The following is a 23,367-nucleotide window of genomic DNA, read 5'->3' on the forward strand; positions in this document are numbered from 1 at the left end:
GACAACATTTTACTTTACTTCAGCTAGCCTGAGCCAGTCTGCTTCTAGCATTGATCTCCATACTGAAGATCAATAGATGGGTTTTTTTAGCTGTCAAAAATGCAAGGCTAGTCGGCGTCAAAAAAAGCCACAGTGATCAAGTGAAGCACGCCCTCTAGTGGTCTACAATAGTTTGGCTTGTAAAGGCAAAACAGCTAGCTGATCGATCATCACATCACATTACACAACATATCGTTCACGATCACACGTTCGACACGAAGATTGAATCTTGAACAAATAAATCACTAGTAAAGAGAGGTGAAGATGGTGATACAACTTCGTGTTTTAACTTTAAATTGCTGGTAAGTTTATTCCAAATTTATATGCTGTTTACTCACGGTCTGTATTTTCGTTAGGCTTTATCATGCTGAGAATAAAGTTTCCTGTCGAAGGTTATGCTCAAACATTTAGTAGAGTAGACCATGGACTCTGGAGGTGTAGACCCAGTTACTGGGGCGCTGTACTCCTTTTTTTCGAAATTTTGACATGTTTATATAATGTCAAAATTTCGAAAAAAAGGAGTACAGCGCCCCAGTTACTGGGTCAGCGGAGGAGAGTCCAAACTGGGCAAATGCAAGGCCTGCAAACTTCTAGAAACTATTTTAAGGCTCCGGGGGAGCCTTATTTATAGTTTCTAGAAGTACGCAGTCGCAGGGCCCCCAACCAAGGGAACCTTAAAATGTGCACCACTCCAGAGATGCCAAGTTCAGGGGCCAGCTATGCGTGAGATTTTACAACCCCCCCCCCTTTGTGAAGTAGTGCACTTCCCATTTTTTCCCCCCGTTGCTCATTATTTGTTTGTCCCATCCATTCCCATAATGGTTCTTTACCAGTCCCGTTTATATCCCATTCACCATTTATTTTTCGTACAAGCAAATGCAATCATACAGAAAACAAAAACTTAAAAAAAAGTACTACCACATGGAGTTGAGGCGGCAGGTAAAAAGCAGAGCTTGTCGAGTACGGACCCCCTATCTAACAAAGAAAGCAATGTAAGCAATTCTATCGGGTGGTTAAATCTTAAGAAAATGTTGCGGCAAAAATTAGTTTAGGGCGACTTGCACACTTCTTGATATAAAAAAGCTCAAGTAAGCGGGGTTGCTCAGAAACGATTTCAACAACCTCCACTATGGGAGTTTTGTGCACAGAGCTGTCGGAGAGAAAAACAAAATGTACAATGGGTAATTTCGATCCCAGTATCATCAATCTTCAAAATGTTACCACCACAGGATTGCCATGTTCAAGGGCTTTCCTCTCGTACAAAACTTAATGCTCTGACTATTTCTAAGGCGGGGCTAGATTCGACGGAGTGAGCAGGCACCCATTAGAAATTGACGTACACTGTGCGTGTATACTATGTAAATTACAAGAAGAACAAACGTAAAATGATTTTTTCCCTAATACAGTGAGAAATGAATTTAAATGAAATAGATTTAAACAAAATACCTAACAGTACATGTAATAGAATAAAAGGTGTGTTATAAGAATAGTACTAGGGAAACATGGGCCCCACAGTGCTGAAAAAACCTTGTCATCCATTAGAGGCGTTTTGTCGTCACTCAGGTTGGGGAGCAAGGAAACTTGTAAAAACACACGGAAATCCCAGAGCTGCCAGGACACATCATGTTATGCATCAACAAATCTTTATATTATATTATATGGATATTCTTTTGAATATTTTATTTGTGCATCTAGATTCATGGTTGGTTGAATATAAGTGGGTGGTTGTTGCAAACTTTGATCCTTTTGATCATCATCAGGGCATGTAACTTCAAGGGCTGATGGTTGCACGTTTGGTATTGTCACTATTAAATTGGGTTCCATTGTGTGCTGTCTGTTACCTTTCATACTCCCCACTACGGACCGACAAAATTATCTTTGGATAACGACATCCTAACTGCAAATAATTCGACAAACCGAGATAATTATGTAGGGCCTTCTTAATTACACTTGGCACCATTTTTTATTTTCTTAGATACAAAATTCATAGTCAGTTGACCATGGCATTTCAATCCATGAAGAAATTTTGCTTGCACTCATAAGTGGGCTTTGTGTCAAACAGCAGTGCGCAGTGACAGGGTGGATGAAGATTCTACGCCCTGCAGCATATCATTCCAAGCTGCTGGACACAATCTTCCAGAGAAACACTTTCCCTTAGTATTTTCTATCCTCACTTCTGTAGACAATTTTTACCCCACTAAAATTGCTCTAGCAAACAAAATTTGTTGACTAATGTTTCAATAAGTAGGATTTGAAACTTTTCATGGTGGAAATACGATATAGAAAGGTTTGCGGTAACACCATGTAATGACTATCTCTAATGAGTTGGGGTGGTTCTGAAAAGAACCATTGGTTTCAACTCGATGTTTCGATCAGTGTACTCTGATCGTCTTCTGGAGACTGCTTTCTCCAGAAGACGATCACAGCATACTGATCGAAACGCCGATTGAAACCAACGGTTCTTTTTAGAACCACCCCAACTCATTAGAGATAATCATTACATGGTGTTAACGCAAACCTTTCTACATCGTTTCAAAGATACTTTCAAAGTTTGAAGGCCTACTTACAAAATGTTTTGTTTTTTTACACGGTAGAAAATGCCTTGGTGCCCTACGCCTTCAAGAATGAAGCATCAGGCATGCATTGACTAACACTTGACTAAAATCAGTGGGGAATTAGAAGTAGGCGTACGAGCCAAGACATTGGATTCTTTTTATTAAAATCTGACGAAATGATTTCCTATTGATTTATACACACAGGGGACTCAAGTACGTCAGTAAACATCGAGAGGAGCGGATAAGATGCATCGGAGAAGAGCTCGCTAGAGGGCGCTATGATGTTGTTACTCTACAAGAGGTACATTCAGTTTGCCAAAGGGGGGAGGGGGGGGGGACACGGTGGTGTCAGTATTTGAATGTAATTATAATTATAATACTGTATGTAAAAATATTTCACAATGTATGAACGTTGAGGGTCCATCGAGTTAGTCCTAATAACTTATGGAAACAACTAAATGGCCATTGCCTAGGTGCCCCTAAAATGGCTCAAAAAGAAATTTAAATCATTCTCATAGAGGTGCCCTTGGTATTAACATGCCCTGACGAGAATGGAATATCAGGCTTGAATCTCTGTAGACGTGTACACTATATTTTCCGGTTTCCACAAGAACACAAGTTTGGGTTTGGAACAAACATTATAACCAGCTGACTACATGTGTGTAAAAAAAAGAATGTTAGGTGATAATAAACTTAATGAAGTCAATTAGTACAATTTGTAAAATTTTAGTGTTTCTTTTTTATGCCATACAATTTCATTAGGTCTGGGTTGAGAAAGATTATGAATCAATCTGTGACAAGGTGAAGAATGTCCTGCCACATCATCATTATTTCCACAGGTAAATTATATATTTGTTTTTTCATAGAGGCATCTTATTCGTAAGTCAGCTATTATGATGTTTGTGAGCGCCATCTTGGCTTGTAGACCCTGTTGATCTTAACAGTTTCAAATAGACCCCTTGGGTCACCATGGTTGAGGTCAAACAATGCACAACTCTTGGCCAATGATGATAGGTCTTCCTTTGACCTCAGTTAAGCCGGCCTCAGGTCGACCTTGCGTCAACAAAAAATAGTCGGCAACTGACTTTTCAGGATCACATTGCGCCTGAGCTAAGACTATGGGGAACTTTTCCGTCGGCGATTATTTACGACCTGATCGTAACTGCGATGATTTTAAGACAATCTGAAACAATTGCCGCTCGAAAAAAATTAACAGTCTCAAGAGTTGAACAGTTTCAACTTGTACGACATGATCCCGACATTCAGGAACCAATCGCAGGTGCACGATTTCTCAGTTTCATGCTCCTTCGCTTCGCTCATCCGCATGAAAAACAGTTTCATTCTAAGAACAGCCTCAATGATTACACTATACGACAAAATGATTCAATTTCTGAATTATTTTAATGACAACTTTGGATAAGGGCCAGGATTCAGATGCCCTTTGAGATAAGGGCCAGGATTCAGATGCCGATTACCCTGGAGTAATTCATAACAATAATATTATTTCTTTAAAAACATTCAGATTAAATTATAAGCAAAATACTGTTTTGACAACTCATTAAATATGAAACTAATAATCCATAATTTTTCATGATACATTTCAATTGAAAATCTATTTGAAAAGAAATTACATAATTCAATATCACCAATAATTCCACCGAGGAATTTTAGCCCTTACGGCTCTTCGGATTATCTGTCCGGCCAAAAAACTCATTAATAACAAAGAATTCACCTCTCTCAAGTTCCAATCATGAAACTTTGGCCCTTGAGGCTCTACTGAACTTTGTCCTCAGTCCATTTCTCTTCACCGAACATTTTTTTTTTTTTTTTTTTTTTTTTTTTTTTTTTTTTTTTTTTTTTGACCAATCAATTCTAACTCCTTTACTTTTCGCACAGAGACCTCGATAAGGCCAAGCGAGTTTCTATATCCCGCTTAATGTACCTGTTTTTGGCTTGTTGGGTTTTCCACCTACCATGCTGCATGATTAACTCTTCCGATATACCCTTATTGGCCAAATGAGTAGCGCCTCCAGAACGCATGCTATGTAAACCAAAAGACTGCGGACGCTCTATGCCAATTTGTTTCATTGCATCTAAAAAGATTTCCCTGCATCTGGTATAACTAAGAGGTTTGTGCTTTACCGGTTTGTAAGATTTTGTGCTCGAATGAAATGATAAGGCTGTAAATACATACACATCTTCGCCACATTGTATATCACATTGATGCATATATCTACGTAACATTGTTACTGGACAGTAAGTATTCTGTGTGCACGACAAAAAAGTAGTGTTGCCATCTCTAAAAATGTCCGTTTTAGAACGGGGAATAAAAATTCTCAACCCGGCTTGATTTTCTAATTCAGTGATGTGGCATGCTTTTAGTTGTGCCATCTCATCGTGTCTGAACAGAAGAGAAAACATTAACGTCACATAACAAGCCGTCCTTAATTGTATGAGACTACTTTCTTGATTAGCGAATTTATCAGCTATAGATCTCACATGATCAATTGTTAAAGGTTCCTTCTGCTCTGGGGGTTTATGCAGTGATTTTCTTTGGCTGATTACAATCTGTTTCAGTAGTGGAGAGTCTACTGGGTTTGACTCGATATTCAGGAGAGAATGAAGCCATTTAATTGCAGCGGAAATCGTAATTATTGAACTTTCAGATTGCGACAAATTACTCTTATCGATGATAAAAGCAGCAACAACAGTGTCTTGAACTGGGAATCGGAGAGGAATTTTATGAGCAACCAACCAAGCGAAAAAATCTCTGCATTTATAAAGATAACTGTTTAGAGTACTCTCTGCTTTGGCTAACAAAATATCCTGAAAAATTTGTTCCTTGAATGCGTCTATACTGTTGGGAAAGCTTGACCAAAAATCTTGACTGCGAATGACCTATACAGCAATTAAGAGAAAATTAATTAAGAATAAATAATCAACTCATGTAACTTAATCAAATCTCAGTACAATCAATATATATGGCACATACTGGACTAGTAAACGTATCTGAGCCCAAATAAGAATTCTTGTTATTCCCCAACTCTAAGATGTCTGAACCTTCAAGAGTTATCATTCCCGTAATCCATGTTCTGTAACAAGACCATAACAAAGGCCAAAAGGGGGAGGAGGGCCACCAGGGGAAAACAAGGGCTCCTCTGCCTTTACATAAGTACAAATGTCTTAGAACACTAGGGATCAAAAGTACAGGGGGCACTAACAAACAATTCTCTTTTGACCAATCCTGTGCTAAGGCATCTACGCCGGCTGTATTTGGATTCCAAAATCTGGAAAAGAAGCGGGACACTTTAGCATTATAATAACTTGCAAAACAGTCAACTGAGAAAGGACCCCATGTATCATTGATTATGCTGAAGAATTTGTCTGAAATCATCCAATCATCTAAATCGATCAATCTACTGACAAAGTCTGCTTTGTCATTCATGGTTCTTGGTATCCATTCTACTTCTAGACGCACATTGTTATTAATACAAATATTGAAAATATCAATTGCCAAACTATGTAAATCCACCTTCATGCTTCCTACTTCCACTATACGAGCTGCTGACTGACTATCTGTGAAGATTTTGAGTTGTGAATTGGATACTATTGGCAGGAATGATGAAATTGCAAATAATATTGTATCCAATTCTCGCCAAGTGGAACTTCTTTTTGCCTCAACTTCAGTCCAATTTTTGTGAGCTGTATGGATATCATTACATAATATAGCACCAGATCCCACTGCACTTGCATCCCCACATACTATCTTGTTCACTCTGGTGGAAACAAATAGATAACGCACATTTCTTTTTGAAGCATTACTCTTCCAAAATTCAATTTCTGACAAGCACAAATTATCAAGTTTGATAATATCGTCTTCATGATGAGCCTGTGATATTTTCACTTGGCAGTTCCTAGTGGATAGTCTAGTTAAATTACCAACAACAGGGCCCAGAGATATGATCTGGCCTACAAAAGAATGTAGCTTGCGAATTGTGACAACGTCTGCAGAAGTCAACTCATTGATAGTGCGCAGAATTTTATCAACGCGCCTCTGGGAAACTCGCAAAGTGCCCTCTACGGAGTCCCAATGCATGCCAAGCCAAACAATTTGGTTAACAGGATTCCAGCAAGATTTGTCCATGTTATAAACTAAACCAGATCTTATCAAATCAACTTTTACATGTTGGGAGATTTTACTTGCAATGTGAAAATCATTTGTGTTATTATCACATGAAGCAGGTACCACCACAAAACCATCATCTAAGTACAGGGCAATGAGAATGCCACACGATCTCCAGTGGGTCACGAGTGGTTTCATCATCTTGGTGAATAATAATGGTGCGGAAGACAACCCAAATGGAAGAACAGTAAACTCAAAATATCTGCGAACATTGTTTATGATCCAAGAAAAACCCAAGTATTTCTGATAGTCGGAAGAGATATCAATGTGGTGATACCCTGATTTCAAATCAAATGAAAACAAGTAAGCATTCTTTGAAAGAAATTGAAGACCTACTTTCCAGTCATCTAATTTAAAATGCATCTTTGGGACATACTCATTTACGTTAATCAAATCCAAAATCAACCTTCTTTTACCAGATGCCTGATATGCAACAGAAAGGGGATTGACAACAAATGAAGGGTTTAATTTTTCTTCTATTCTACCAGAGCTTAATAACTCTGAAATTGTCTCCGTCACAAAGGAATCTTCCTTAATTGCCGACTTGTTATTTTTGAAAAACATGGATGGTGGTGATGTAATGAAAGGAATGCGGTAACCCTCATTGATAACAGACAAAACCATGGATGATGCCCCTATATGAAACCAAAATTGTGAGTGAGCTCGTAACCTGCCTTTCACATTGACTTTATCAGAAATTAAATTCTTAATACTGCTATCCTGATAATCACATCGTACCTCCAACACGTCAGCAAACTTATGTGACAGGCTTGCCACCTTAAGAGACGCTTGAGCCTGACGTTGATGGCGCTGCAATTGACTCTGCGGGCTTGAATGAGCCTGTGGGCGTGGTTCCCGCAATTGCTGGTAGGAAGTTGTACCCTGTTCGATGAAAGGCGGGAGCTTGCCATGGAACCGACACACCTCTGGAGTGGAAAGTGTTGTATCCAAGGGGAAGAGCCGTCTGAGCTCGGGATCGGACTCGGTGTGACAGTGGGGGGCCTGTTGCGTAGGGACACTCCCGGGCCCAGTGGCCAGGCATTCTGCAGCTGAAACACACATCATTTGGCATGCCTAAAATGTATAATGAGAAAAAATACAAACAGCGAGAAAAACTGGAACTTCATATAAGGAAAACACGAACAATATGGGTAACCAGCAGTGAACGACCTGAAAGAACTCACTGGTCACTACCGTAGCTTTATATATCCGAATGCTTTAATGCTTCGGTGAGTTTACATCAATTCTAGGCGTGGCTCCCTTGAACCATGACCAACACTTTGCATTGAACGGGGGGCACACTCCCATCATTGATGCTATCCCAACGAATGAAACTAAATTTTCATGCTCCTTCGCTTCGCTCATCCGCATGAAAAACAGTTTCATTCTAAGAACAGCCTCAATGATTACACTATACGACAAAATGATTCAATTTCTGAATTATTTTAATGACAACTTTGGATAAGGGCCAGGATTCAGATGCCCTTTGAAACAACCAAAGACAAAAGGGGGAATTTAACGTTTTACCTCGAAAAAGACTACGGTCACCAAAATTCTTGAAAACCACCCCATCTTGCTGTCGTCTATCCGAAGTCTTTTGTTTCTTTCTTCCTTCCAATTCTTTGAGAGCAGCGTCCTCAGCTATCTGCACCTTCTTCTGATCTTCGGAAGACTGGTCTCTCTTGCCGCCCTTCTCTAACTGTTGAATGGTGATCCAACCTGCTCTACTGCTATCAGCGATCTTGATCTTTTGCTTTCTATCCGCTAAAAGGTCCTCAGCCTCGTGAATAGCTTCGACGACCTTGTCTGTATCACCCTTCTGCAAAAAGGCGACTTTTATTTTATCTAGAATAATCTCTAGCTGTCCACAAAACAGCAATTGGGCAGAATTACCGGGCTTGGTCAACTCCTTCGCTTCCAATTTTATTTTGAGTTCCTTCACCGCTGTTTCATCTGTGATAGTGGAGTTAGCCAACTTGTCGAATTTCTTGTCGAAATAACTCTGAAACTTTTCAAACAAAAGCTCAGTGCTTAAAGCAGAACCGTGCTCCTCTGCATTAGCCATAACACTATCAGAACTTCATATAAGGAAAACACGAACAATATGGGTAACCAGCAGTGAACGACCTGAAAGAACTCACTGGTCACTACCGTAGCTTTATATATCCGAATGCTTTAATGCTTCGGTGAGTTTACATCAATTCTAGGCGTGGCTCCCTTGAACCATGACCAACACTTTGCATTGAACGGGGGGCACACTCCCATCATTGATGCTATCCCAACGAATGAAACTAAATTTGTTGTGACCTGAGCATATTTTGTCTGTGCATTGTCGACGGTTAGTTGCGGGCGCAAGAAAATCGTAGGTCTACCTGAGGCCGGCTTAAGAGTACTGTAAGGATTTGTGACATCATACATGTCACAAATGTAAGGGTTTTGTATTTTTTGGAACATTCGATTGTTTATTTCACCTCCATGGTAACCTTGTTGTCAGTGGGGTACGATCTTGCTGTACCATTACTTAACAGAATACCTTGCTCAATCATAGCTCCTTGGTGGATTTTGAAATTTCAAAATATATTGGCTGATTGGGTATTTTATTAGTGCTGGGGTATGATCCGTAATGCAGTTTAGGGTCAGTTTAGGATGACGTTATAAATCATATTTGAAGTGATTTTGGCACATGCATTCTAAGCCCCTTACATTCAAGCACCCTACCAAGCATTTGAATGTTTTTAACAAGCTTGCGCGCAGAGCAGTCACTTTAAACCAATCCGCATTGTTTTTTTCACCACATCTCTTCCAGATTGATCGGGAGAGCTGCCTCCCTGGATCCTGGTTTAAATCCTACCAGGGGTAGAACTAAACTAAAAGTCTTAGGTTTAGACTCTACATTGGTCCTTGAGTCTTGTGGGTTTTTAGACCGTCTCGCATTACTGATATTTCCTCCCACATCTGCAAAACATTGTAATAATAACTAGACATTAGGTGTGTGTGAACAAACACAAAGCTGTTCCGTGTTCTTTTGCTTTGATTATGTGTTAACATTACCAAGGAGTCTATAACTGAATGTTTGAAAAATACTGTACAGTGTCTTGAGTTACGGTGCCACTTCATGGGGTCACGGTAACCTAAGGCTAATCTCTAACGCCCAAGGAGTCTGTAACTGAAAAAAAGTTAGAAAATCGGTTGTGTAGTTCTTGAGATATGGTGCCACTTCTGGTTGACCCGGAAGTAGAGGTCAACTTGGGGTCATGGATTTTCAAAGTTTATTTTTTATGCCTTAGGAGGATAAAACTGAACAAACAGGATTGAAAATCGGTTGTATAGTACTTGGCGTATGGTCCCACTTCCGGTTCACCCGGACGTAGAGGCCAACATGGGGTCACGAGTTTTCACAGTCAATATTAATGTCAAGGAGTCTGTAAGTGAAAACAAATTGAAAATCGGTTGAGTAGTTCTTGAGATATGGTCCCACTTCCGGTTGACCCGGAAGTAGAGGTCAAATTGAGGTCACGGTTTTTCCAAATTTTTCTCCTATCCCCAAGGAGTCTTATAACTACAAACAGTCGACATTCTTAAAGAAGAATGTCGTCTTCCTGTGATAATTTATCTCGGAATGTCGACATCCTAAAAGTAGGATGTCGTCTTCCTGTGATAATTTATCTCGGGAAGTTGACATCCCGAAAGTAGGATTTCTTTTGTTGAAAGGATTTTTCTTGTATACGTTTTGTTAACTAGTATTACATTTCCAACAATATTTATAATATTCATGGTCATAAACTACGTTAAACTAAAATAATGGACGAAACAAAATGTCCCACTCCATAAGGTTTGGAACATAATGGTCCCGCAAGTTCAAATACGCGCGAGACTTGCTTAGTCTACACAGAAGGTAATAAATCATTTATTACAAGCAAATGCAATCGTACAATAATAGAAAACAAAAACTAAAAATCAATGCAAAACACATGTAGGGGATGGAGGGGCCCATAAAAAGCAAACCTTAACGAGTACGGACCCCCCCCCCTTTTTTTCTAACGAAGAAAGCAATGTAAGCAATTCTATTTAGTGGGTGTAATCTTATGTAGCGGCAAAACATTTCAAATTTACAGGAAGAACAAACACAAAAACAGTTAGCGTAAAATAAAACTTAACCATATATTTAAATGAAACAGAAAAACAAAATACCAAAAATAAATACTAGATAAATTGGGCCCCACAACTCTTGCTGGGAAAAAAACCATGTCGAAATATACCATTGTTATCCATTAGAGACGTTTTGTAGTCACTTTGGTTGGGGAGCGAGGAATCTAGCAAAAACACACGAAAATCCAATGGCTGGGACATCAGTTTATACACCAGACAAATCTATTATATGGATATTCTTTTGAATATTTTATTTTGTGCATATGGTCCGTGATTCATGGTCCGTTAAATATAAGTGGGCGGTTGTATCGACAACAGACTTTTATCCTTTTGATCACCATCAGCCCCATGTATAATAAACTTCAACGGCTGACGATTGCACTTTTGGTATTGTCAATGTTAAACTCCGGTTCCATTGTGTGCTGTATGTTACCCTCCACGCATAGATTTTCATGTGAATAGTAGCTGTGTATGATTCATGGTTCGCTGAATAATGTGGCGATAACAAACTTTTATCCTTTTGATCACCATCAGCCCCATGTATAATAAACTTCAACGGCTGACGATTGCACTTTTGGTATTGTCATTGTTAAACTCCGGTTCCATTGTGTGCTGTCTGTTACCCTCCACACATAGATTTTCTTGTGAATAGTAGCTGTGTATGATTCATGGTTCGCTGAATAACGTGGCAATAACAAACTTTTATCATTTTGAACTGAATGCTTGATTTATTATCTAGAGGTAAATGCTTGAGGCCAGTAAGAGTATTGTGCACGTACACCATGTAGTTTTTGTTGGAAACCGTTCGCTAACAGCCATTTATGTTACCCTGTGAAATAAAATCAGAAAATTTATAAGTTTGCTTGTTGCATAAAATTAAATTGAAGATGATGCCTGAATTGATTTTTACGATCAGACTTGGACTCTAGACTGACGTGTTGGACTCCTTGAACACTCCAAGTGGTTCAATAGGTAGTGCAATTCCAATACTTATGCTGATGTTCTCATGATGTCAGCATCAACAGGAAGTTCCAACAACTTTGTCCCCTTGTACAATTAAATATGCAAATATGGGTCACGTGGTTAATTAATTACGATTTAAAAAAAAAATTTGGGTCGGTGGTTTGATGTTTGATCTAGTACAAGTTGATTTCACAGAACCATTTTTCGCTTACTGTGTTTTTAAACATCATCGTGTCATGCATGCACACAGGTTATGTTGGGCTAACATTTGAGAAAAAGAAAAGGCAACACTATCGATATAAAGATAAGAATCAAACTTAAATATTACAAAAAGAAATATATTTTTAGTTTTGGGGATACAAAAATATTGATTTCGGACGGAGATTCGAACTCGCAATTCTCAGATGTGTAGTCGCGACTGATGACCACTAGGCTAGAAGGGCACGATGTAAAAATGGTGGGTTTTTACATGTGTGCATCAACAGAGGGGATTATGATCCGGCGAAATAGTTCTCGTTTCATGATTTTGCGACCATTGTCACTAAATATGAACTGCTAACGCCTATAACTATTAAGTAGGGTTGAAATGTAGTATTAGATGCCTTAAGGGGGTTTTTAATGACGACGTCGATGTCGTCAAAAACCCTAATTTAAAATAAAAATCTAATTACGCACGTTCGTTTTAACGAAACCCATGCACAGTAATTGGTCCAGAACGCGGTTAGAAAAACAAGGACAAATTTAACGCACGTTCTAACGAAAATCCCAACCCTCCATACTTTGTACGTGTACAGAGTAATGTGTCCAGAACGCGGGTAGAAAACCAAATAGTATAGACTCCTCTCAAGAAGTCAACAACTCATTGAGGTACATACTGTGTTGTATTACCAAAGAGAATGTTTCACAATAACATGAAAGTGACTGCATCAAGTTTACAAATTAAAAATTCAAATGAAGACCACGTGGTTAATTAATTAAGAATTTTAACACTTTTTTGTTAGAATAAAGCTTATGTTCTAAGCTTCAATTTGATATATGATTTAACTCTTTTATCCTCATACTTTAGGAGACGGGGCCTGAACAAAAACGCTGTACAAACGCTATGGGGTTTTAGGCGGAAACAAAGAATAATAATAATAATAAAAATAATAAAAATCTCGACGAAAACAACACCTGTTCCGACGGTAGGTCGGAACAGCTAATAATAATAGAAAAAATGTATACAGCACCATAGGTCTATCCATTGAAAACAATGCCCCATGGTGCTAATACAGAGAAACATTTAAAATATAGATAAACAGAAAAAACAACAAGGTATACAAATAAGTTCAAAATCGGCAAAAAATTCAAGCGAACAATGACGAGCATATTTAGCAATTATAGAAATAAACAACATACAATGGAAAATATACAATACAAGTATGCAAAATATTAAAATGCAAAATGCAATTAGGGATTGTAAAAACAGACATGACAGACCAGCTGTGACCACAATAAAATTGTAAAAAGAGACACACCAAAACAAATTAATTAAAGAACGGAAAATAAGTGCTAAGAGAGGCTTATAAACATTTTGTTGATAACATGTTTTCATCTAAGGATAACAAAAAACGTTTTTGGTCCTTTGTTCGTAGTAGAAAACAATCACCTACCCCATTGTCGTTTAAACATGGTGCCCAAACACAAGTCAACCCACATGAAATAGCTTGTGCATTTAATACTTATTTTGCTTCAGTCTTTTCTGCTGATGTCCCTGTTTGTCAAGACCCTCCCACATGTGATTTTCCCATTCCAGCTCTGTCTAGTATTAACTTCTCAGTTGATGATATTCAGCGTACCTTATCTTCCTTACCTCTGGGGAAGGCTCCTGGGCCAGATGGAATCAACGCTAAATTCTTGCGTGACACAGTTTCTACAATCTCTCCGGTTCTCTGTAGAATCTTCAATGATTCCATTGCCTGTGGACGCCTTCCCCGTGGTTGGAAGCTTGCCAACATCACCCCTGTGTTTAAATCTGGTGACCGTTCCCTTCTTAGTAACTATAGGCCTATTGCTCTCACTTCTCTTGTTAGCAAGATCATGGAGAGACTGTTATCTGATGTTGTTAAAGATCATTTAAATTCTAATTGTTTATTGTCTGATAAGCAGCATCGTTTTGTTCCTCACAAATCTTGTGTCACCAAACTTTTGAATGTGTATCATTCATGGGCTACAACTTTAGATAAACGTAGTCCCCCAAGGATTGATGCAGTTTTCTTGGATATGAGCAAAGCTTTTGATCGTATGCCCCATCATATACTTGTTCGTAAACTTGCTAGTAACTTTAACATTCGTGGATCTCTCTGGAGCTGGATAAAAGATTTTCTGGTTGATCGTCAACAAAGAGTCACATTTGTTGGTATGAACTCCTCATGGTCCGTAGTTAGCTCTGGTGTTCCTCAAGGAAGTGTTATTGGGCCTCTGTTATTCAATTTATTCATCAATGATATATCTAACAACCTCAGTTCTAATTGTGTTCTTTTCGCTGATTATGTATTAATTTATCGTCCAATCCGTTTCTGTTTAGATGTAATTTCCCTCCAGCATGACCTTGATGAGCTGAGCACTTGGAGTGTTTCCAATGGTATGACGTTCAACCCTACAAAGTCCAAAATTATGCATATTTCCCGTAAACACTCTCTCAACCCCCCTGTTTACACTCTTTCAGGTTTTCCTGTGCAACCCACATCCTCTGTCAAATACCTTGGAGTCACTCTGAATGCTCAGCTCTCTTGGAATAACCATGTTAAAAATGTTGTTTCAAGTGCCAATAGAACATTGGGCCTCATTAAGACCATTGCTTTCAATTCTTCTGTTTCAGCTAAGTTCTGTCTTTATAAATCCCTAGTTCTCCCTATTTTAGAATATGGCATGCCAGCATGGCTTCCTCATACATCTCTCCAGACTCAGGCCCTTGAACGGGTACAAAAACGTGCTACTCGATTTATTCTCGGGCAGAGGATGGGTGAGATGTCTTACCCCGATAGACTTAAGTCCCTCAACTGGTCGTCTCTGTCAATTCGTCGCAATTTTTCTGTTTTGTATTTCATCATTAAGTGTAAGTTTAACCTTATTCATTGTGATGTGGCAGACATCATTTCTGTCAACCATAGATATCCTAATGTTCTCACCTTCAAACACCTGTATGGTAGAACCGATGCTTTGCATTTATCTGCTCCTCATCTTTTCCCCAGACTTTGGTCTAGTTTGCCAGAAAACATTTGCAATTCACTACTACTGCTCTTGCCCTTCCACAGCTTTCTTAAATCACTTAGATTTTCTGTCTGCCAAGCTCATGCATCTATTGTCATGTATAGTACCTTTAGCTGAATTACTTGTTCAATATTTTAAGTTGTTTAATTTATCTACAAGTTTACTTTTTATTTATTTATTTATTTCCTTTTGTTGTTTATCCTTACCTTATCATTATATCTACTTATTTACTTTAAATTTATTTTGTATTCTTATTATATATTTATTATTTGCTATTGGTTGTATAATTATCTGTTTTTTAATGCTTTGTGTACTACATGTATATTATGTTAATCTATATTAATTTTATTGTGTACCCCAGATGTGGGGCAACAGATCTACGGATCATAGTATGTATTTGCTTTTGTTGTCCCTTGCCCATCTCGGGGTATATTGTCAATGTATTATGTTTTATATTGTTATGCCAAATAAAATAATAATAATAATAATAATTACCTTAAGTGATAGTAAAAATCACACAACAACTACAAAAACACTATACAAACATGCCTTTCGGAACAAATAAGTTTTTAGCCCGGATTTAAAAACATCAATTACTCTCTGTTTCCCTGACGCACAAATTCAGCTGGTTCCACAATTTAGGGACAATGGCGGAAAAAACTCTATCCCCAAATGTGCATAATCTGGTGTTACAGGGCTGTAGTCTGGTTTTATCACATGACAACCGTGTGTTTCTACTAGTAGTATGCAGTAATTTACAGAGATAGTCAGGGGCTAGACAATTTAAACATTTATAAACTAAAAGAAACATTGTATACATGATTTTATAATTCACTTCAAGCCAATGGAGCTTCGTAAGTACAGGGATTATGCTCGAATTTTCTGGTTCCTGTGAGAATCCTGGCAGCAGAATGTTGTACTCGTTGTTATGGTGCAAGTGTGGACTTGGGTAAACCTGCAAACAAGGCATTGCAATAATCTATCTTGGACATGACTAGCATTGTTATAACTTGCTCAGTGACAGAATAATTCAAGTATTTCTTGATCTTACTGATATTATGCAGATGGCAATATGCATTGCGAGATACCTCACAAATATGACTTTGCATGTTAAAAGTTACAATCAAAAGATGACCCCAAGATGTTTGGATGATGTAATGCAATATGGCCTCCAATATCAATGTCTACAGCGGAAACTTTGTAGTCGTGCCAACAACAAAAACATCAGTCTTATCAGTGTTTAGTTTAATGAAGCTGTAGGTCATCCACGATTTTATATCGGTACAGCACTTCTCAATGACATTGACATTGGCTGCAGTGTCATCAGATGTTGATGATGTTGAGATGTAACGCATGATCAGGCCATGCTTGCGCAGCATGTACACATTGAACAACAGTGGTCCCAATACCGAACCTTGTGGGACACCGTACTGAAGCTGATAAGTTGACGAGGCGGAGCCTGTTTTGTTGTTTTTGCATATTCTGACAGTTTGGGATCTGTCAGAGAGGTAGGATCTAACCAGCGCAGAGTGTCCTCCGACAAACCGAGATGCGACCATCTGCTGAACCACATGGATGTAGACAAGTTTTATTTTTACAACCAAGTGGGTTGTCTAGCACTTTAAACATGCAAGTTACGCCACCTCGGCTGACACTGATGAGGCCTCTGAAGTAACTGCATTTGGCTGCTCTGAGAAGTCCAATGACCTTGTTCTGTTGATTTTTGTACAAGTCTCTGTCAATTGTAAGTTTCGTTGAGTGCTATCTGCTCTCTGGTCTCTTTTTCTTCACTTTATTACTGGGCAGATCACCAGAGTACCAGGATGTATTGAGACGAAGAGTGCAAGTTTTTGTCACTAGTGGAGCATGTTTATCTAGAAGATTGCCCAACACTGTATTGTAAGTATCAGCATGAACATCAGAGTCGGTGTCTCTCGTAGCTATGTCAACAAATGGTGATCCTGTGACATCCTGAGCAAAACGAGTAACATCAATGTTCTTGATCTTTCGATAAGCCAGAGATGTCCGTTTGTGTGTGTGTTTGTGGACATCGAGTGTGCATGTAACCAGAAAATGATCAGATATTGTAAGATCAAATACTTCAACATATTTGATGATGTCGAGTGATGAATGAGTGATTATCAGATCTAAAACATGTCCTCGGTTACATGTATGTGTCTGTTTCTGCACATGCTGCTTGAGACCGCAAGATTCCAGGAAGTTTGTGAAAGCCATGGTGTCGTGATTATCTGGTCGATCACAATGTATGTTAAAATCACCCATGATTATAAGCTCCATCGGGGAGGTGAGCATATCCTCCAAAAGATGACCAAACTCAGTGAGAAATATGTTCATACTGGAAGCATTTAAAGCAGGATCCAGTGAGGCAGCTCTCCCGATCAATCTGGAAGAGATGTGGTGAAAAAACAATGCGGATTGGTTTAAAGTGACTGCTCTGCGCGCAAGCTTGTTAAAAACATTTGAGTGCTTGTAGGGTGCTTGATTGTAAGGAGCATGGTACTGTTTTAATCTTGTAAGTTTTTTTTTAAATCCACTCTTAAACTATTTAGGCCTAATTTTGTAATGTGTCTTGCAATTGATTTATGTCACACTTACAAACTGGATTTGATTGTGGTTGTCCTTCTTACAGCGGATGCATTGGAAGTGGCTTGTGCATTCTGTCAAAGTGGCCCATCGTGAATAACTTCATGCATCGTTTTGCACTGAACAGTTTTGCCTACCATGTCTTTGAGGGAGACTGGTTTGCTGGCAAAGGGGTGGGGTTATGTGAACTGGAAGTGGAGGATATGACTGTGAACGTCTACACATTACATGTGAGTTTAGGTTTTTGACCATGTACTCTTTGTTTACATGGTCCCAATTGCATAAAGCTGCTAACCTGGCTAAGCACAACAATTTGCTTAGCTTGAAATCCTTGATAAAAACAGGATTACCAAAAACAAATTCTATTTGTTGCATATTGCTTGATACTGGTATTCAGCTGTTGTTTGCTCGTCCTGAAAATCACAGGGAATTTTGGTTGGTAATCTTGTTTTTATCAGGTAAAAAATTTCATGCTAATCAAATTTTTGTTTTTTAGCAGGTCTATGAGATTGGGCCCTGCCCTTTATTAAAATTTGTCTGCCAGTGTGCGTTCACTGTCAAAGTTCACTCAAAAGAATAAGGCTGTGCCCTAACTAACTGGTTCAGCAATGGCTATTGATAGATCAATGGAAAGTCCTAATCTTTAACATTACTGCAGTAGCCAATAGCCATAGCTGTAGCCAAAGTCAACTGATTCAGACATGGCATTTAGTTCACTGTGATGGATTATGAAAGGGTATAGCTTAATTCCCATCATTAAACCTAACTTGTCCAGCAGTTAATTTTTCAATGTTATTGTTTGTGGATCAGGGTTATGGTTTTCTTTCCTTGCCTTTCACCTGTATGGACCCTGGTTTGAGTTCCACCTCATACCGAGCCTATGCATGTAAATCGGGTTTTCACATAGAGTTATATTTAAGAACTAGAGGGCGCACAGATGATACTTCTTGCACAAACGCGACGGGAACGCAAGGAGACAAGCACGCGCCATCCTGTCTGCCCGTTGAATAAGAAACACACGCTGGAGTTTGTGTTTATTGAACGCTACGCGATGCTGTTTTTTCAACTTACAAAATGGCCGCACAAACACACGCTGTGAGATAGCTGTTTCGCGCATGCCGGGGTGCGTATATAGGCCAGTGCGCCCTCTAGTTCTTATATATAACTCTAGCGGTTTTCAGTTCCTGCCTGATTTTTTACATGCACCTGTATATGGGCGTTCCTCCCACATTTGAGAATTCCTTTGTTTTTGTTACCAGTTTCGGCTGACTTAATTTGTGATCTAATTTTTTGCCTGTAGAACGTTGCCCTTTATGCACCGTCCGGCATCATCTCTGCAGACAAGTTATTTACGCATCGCCTTCTTCAAAACTATGAAGTGAGTGAGTTCGTGAGAGTAACGGGGGCTAGCAGTGATGTGAATATAGTGGCTGGTGATTTCAACACGGAGGACTTCTCGTTGGGATACGAGGTTGCATTGGTAAATGCGGGCCTTAAGGACGCATGGAAGAAATGCATCAATCAGGACACCAAGGTATGTAAAAGGGGTAAATTAAATCATTGGAGTGGTAGGAGACCAATTTAAGTGGTAGGCTCTAAGTTCAAATTTGTTGAAGTCCATCATGGGAGCGGTTCACGACTTGTGTCAACGAGGGCTCTCCCCAAGGGCCTCTGGTTTAGGTGTGTGTGTAAAGATGTGGAGGCATAATTCCCAGGTTCAAAAACATTTCATTATAGGTGCTATCAACATGCAATAGTTGAATTGCCTTTGGACTGTGTTCTTTCTCTGTGATATTTGGTACTCCTTTTATATCAACTTCAGAACCGTGAACTTGATGTTAGCAATTCAGTAAGCTGGTCTGGATACATCATATTGGCAACACATTAAGCAGATCTTTGACCTCTAATCACTGTACGTAAAAACAACCCAAAAAAACTTATTGCTTAAATGTCAAAGCTCAATAGACTTGTGATTTATGTCACAGTGTTGATTGTGAACATTGTCATTTCACATCTCTAAACAAATATTTTCTACAAGTTGAAGAGTTCTTCTGATAAGGGTTTCAATGTCCTCTTGATAAATGTCATTCTGAAAAGCTTTTTTTTATTTTTTAAAGTGAATACAGTTTTTGTGTGTGTTATGGAGTAATATTCATTGTTGTTTGACTGGCCTTCAGAAACATTTTACTTATTTCAAGACTATTTCACCCAGGAGGATAAATCCCTTCACCAATAGACCGATCCATAAGGCTCCACCCACAACACGCGTGTGAGCAAGAACACGTGAGCCTCTCCAACACTCTTCTGCACAACTCTGCCGCGCGCGCAAAGCATACGCACACGCCATGTCGGATCTTTGTCGGACCTTCGTTGAGTTGTGATTGGTCAATACGCAATGGGGCGGAGCTTAATGGATCGGTCTTTTATCAGTCCCACTCTATCCTGAGCTGTCTGTTGCCAAGCAATGCCCCTTCTTAGTTCATCTCTCCATTTTCTGGATAGGTTAATCTTGGAGACCACTTGGTTGTTTTGCATTATCATGTGCTATCATACATGTACATGTACCTCCATGCTAGGTGACATCGGGTGGATTTCAAAAAGAGTTAGGACTAGTCCAAATTTACCTAGGAGATATTAAAAACTTAAGGCTTGTATCAATTCATATCAAGTCACTTGCTGCTCACAGAATCCTAACCATGGAAATGCAGAAATCCCAATTTCTACTTATGTTTCAATTTCAGGACCAGCCTTGCAATACCGTTGAGACTGCAGACAATTGCTACGCGCAAATGCAAACCAAGTACTACACGGATTACTCCGGTATGCGCATTGATTTCATCTTGTATGGGAGCAACCCCTGCTACAGTGTGACATGTCAAGAACGTAGCCTGGCCATGGAGAAGATCCCAGGCACTGACATGCATTACTCGGACCACAAGGGGGTGGAGGTTCTCTTTGAGATGCACAAGGTCAAAGGTCAGTATTTTGCACTGTAAAGGACTTGGATTCGGTCATTCAAAGTGAAAGAACATTGTTGTTTTTCGGAAGAGCAAATAACTGTGAAAATCTCATAATCGAGCGGTCATGTTGTACTGAAAAAAAAAAAAAAAAAGTGTGTGTTGTCATGATTGTTCTCATCCAGCTTCCGATTGTGCTTGTTGAAATAATCAACAAAATTGTTGATTATTGGTAAACAATTTTGTTTTAGGGAATCTTCAGATGGAAATAGTATCATTTTATGAATGGTATATCAATGAGCTTTCAGTATGCACAAACTAATTTTTTTTTTTTTAAACTTAATAATGGCCGATACTGTTCTTTTTAAAATTTATTTTAGTCTAGTCGTGTGAAGTCGGACATATACAAGTTTTGTAAAAACTTGTAAAAAAGTAATGTACAGTTCATGGAGCCTGAAAATGTAGGGTCAAAAAGAGCAACATACTTTTGTAATGAGATGTAAAATCAAACTGTTGTGGGTTTTCTTTTATTTCAAATTAAATTGTAGAAAGGAAATCATTTTGAATTGTAATTCAAAGAAAAGGGATCTCTTATAGATAATTAATTTCTCTGTTTATTAAACTGGGAATATTAAAGAACAATTCAAGGAGCTTTAAGCATTGTTCTTAAAGTGGTTTATATATATTTTCTTTTTTTTCTGAGATGAATGTGCCCCAAGAAAATCCTTGAACAATGCTGAAGAGCGTCTCTCCATCCTCCTTCAAATACTCCCGTTCATCCAGAGCTCCATCCGAGATGTCAAAGAGCAAAGGTTCTCCTACCTCTTGAAGTCCCTCATCATTTTCCTCTTCCTTATCTTCATCTGGATGGGAGGTTTGTTTCATTGGATGACAAGCTGGAGTAGTCTAGGTGCCCTAGGGGTGTTCGTGGCTGTGGTGGTGTTAGGGATTACAGCATTCTGTATAGGAGGGTTCGTGAAGAGGACAGAGTTGAATCAACTAGTGGGGAAGAAAAGGGAGATCACCATGCAAGTCAGCAGGCTTGAATCCTTGCTGAGGCACAGTTAAAGGTTTGGTTATAGATTGGTAAAAACTCCAATACTTAATGACCAATCAAAACGTAATTGGTGAGAAGTATGCAGCTGGTATTATAAACTAATTTGAGATGTAACTTGTTTTGAATAATTTGTCACCCCAAAACATTTGAATCTGAGAAACCATTCATGCATGAATCATTTATCTGATTTCTAAAGCTTGATGTTTGTTTGCGAACGCTTTGGCCAGAGATGCATTTTTTTTTTTCAGCTGGAACTTTCACAGTTATCTTCATTGATAATTGACAAAAACCAATCTATGACCATACCTTTAAAATTCTCAGTGAAACCCTGAAGCAGATTAAAGGCCGAGTTATAGTCGGTCGCGAGATGGTCGAGCAATGGAAATCTTGCACACGATCAAAAAAAGACACAGTTTTCAGGCCTCAACGATATAAACTATAAACTGTGTCGCGTGTCAAAATTTCCATCACGCGACCGACTATATACCGGCCTTAAGACATTAAGTTGGAGATTGTTATTTGCTAAATGGGTTGAATTCCCATTTGCTCACAGAGGTGCCCTTTAAAGGGCAATGATACCAGGGTGTTTCTCTTTGGTAAAGCCTTTACCAAAGAGAAATACACTGGTGTCCTTGCCCTTTTAAAAGAATGCATCCGGGCTGCAAAAGGACCCTCAAAAGAGTCTATTATTATTACTATTGGTTTATTAAAAAAACAATCAAACTTGGCAGCCAGAGGCTGAATTGTGTTTAAAATTACAGGGCATAAGAAATTATATATATACTATTTTTAAAATTACAGAAAAACATTACGAAATATAAAAATATTTATTTAAGTACAATTACAAAATACAAGATATTCAAAGACTAAAATACAAAAATTCTTTCCGCTAGGGAGGCATAACACACTTCTGGCTACAAACTCTGTTAAGTGCTACAATTAATTTTATATTTTAAAATATCATCAACAGAAGCACGAAAGAGCACTACGAGAGCATGCAGCAAGAGGCAAGTTAAAAATAAATAGCGATTGCACCAGAAACATGTACATGTACATACAGCAAGGTAAAACAAAAAAGAACTAGCACAGTGACCTGTAGCCCTGAAGATAGCTGTGTTGAGAAAATTATGTTGATGATCAGGTTTAGATGGGGGAGGAAAGCCCAAAATATGGCAAATCCACACAAATTAGGTAGAGACTGAAAACCCAATTGTTGTGCAAGGCTCCGTTCCGAAGTGGTATTGGACCGTCATGTACGTGTAGATTCGAGGCAGGGAAACCACTGACCTTACTTGTTGTGAATTCCTGAACAATCCTATGGAAACAACAGCCTGACCTGGCCTTGATACCAATGTGGGATATGATGTCTTAAAGACACTGGACACTGTTGGTAATTGTCAAAGACCAGTCTTCTCACTTGGTTTATCTCAACATATGCACAAAATAACAAACCTGTAAAAAGTTTGAACTCAATTGGTCGTCGAAGTTGCGAGATAATAATGGAAGAAAAAACGCCCTTGTCACACAAAATTGTGTGTTTTAAGATGCTTGATTTTGAGACCTCAAATCTAATTCTGAGATCTCTTAATCAAATTCGTGGAAAATTCG

The 23,367-nt window shown here is 38.8% G+C and overlaps 2 protein-coding genes across 6 annotated transcripts; one reads left to right on the plus strand and one right to left on the minus strand.

Annotated features, from left to right (window-relative positions):
- Nucleotides 1–234: 234 nt before the first annotated feature.
- Nucleotides 235–23,194, plus strand: LOC117291345 (putative neutral sphingomyelinase). Of its 2 annotated transcripts, XM_033772990.1 has the most exons (7): nt 235–341; nt 2,799–2,895; nt 3,357–3,433; nt 17,792–17,975; nt 19,046–19,279; nt 20,487–20,721; nt 21,406–23,194. In XM_033772990.1, the coding sequence occupies exons 1-7, from the start codon at nt 304–306 to the stop codon at nt 21,768–21,770; spliced, it is 1,230 nt and encodes a 409-aa protein (XP_033628881.1). In that variant the 5' UTR covers nt 235–303; the 3' UTR covers nt 21,771–23,194. The 2 variants fall into 2 exon arrangements, with proteins under 2 accessions (XP_033628881.1, XP_033628882.1); XM_033772991.1 differs by lacking the exon at nt 3,357–3,433 and having other exon boundaries at nt 255–341.
- Nucleotides 4,409–9,019, minus strand: LOC117291347. 4 transcript variants are annotated; one of them, XM_033772995.1, is made up of 3 exons: nt 8,305–9,019; nt 7,516–7,851; nt 4,409–5,492 (listed from the first exon to the last, which is right to left on the minus strand). In XM_033772995.1, the coding sequence occupies exons 1-2, from the start codon at nt 8,840–8,842 to the stop codon at nt 7,556–7,558; spliced, it is 834 nt and encodes a 277-aa protein (XP_033628886.1). In that variant the 5' UTR covers nt 8,843–9,019; the 3' UTR covers nt 4,409–5,492; nt 7,516–7,555. The 4 variants fall into 4 exon arrangements, with proteins under 4 accessions (XP_033628886.1, XP_033628885.1, XP_033628884.1 ...); XM_033772994.1 differs by having other exon boundaries at nt 4,409–6,370; XM_033772993.1 differs by having other exon boundaries at nt 4,409–7,851.
- Nucleotides 23,195–23,367: the final 173 nt, after the last annotated feature.

The sequence above is a fragment of the Asterias rubens genome, chromosome 6 (genome assembly GCF_902459465.1).
Source record: "Asterias rubens chromosome 6, eAstRub1.3, whole genome shotgun sequence".
NCBI lineage: Eukaryota > Metazoa > Echinodermata > Asteroidea > Forcipulatida > Asteriidae > Asterias > Asterias rubens.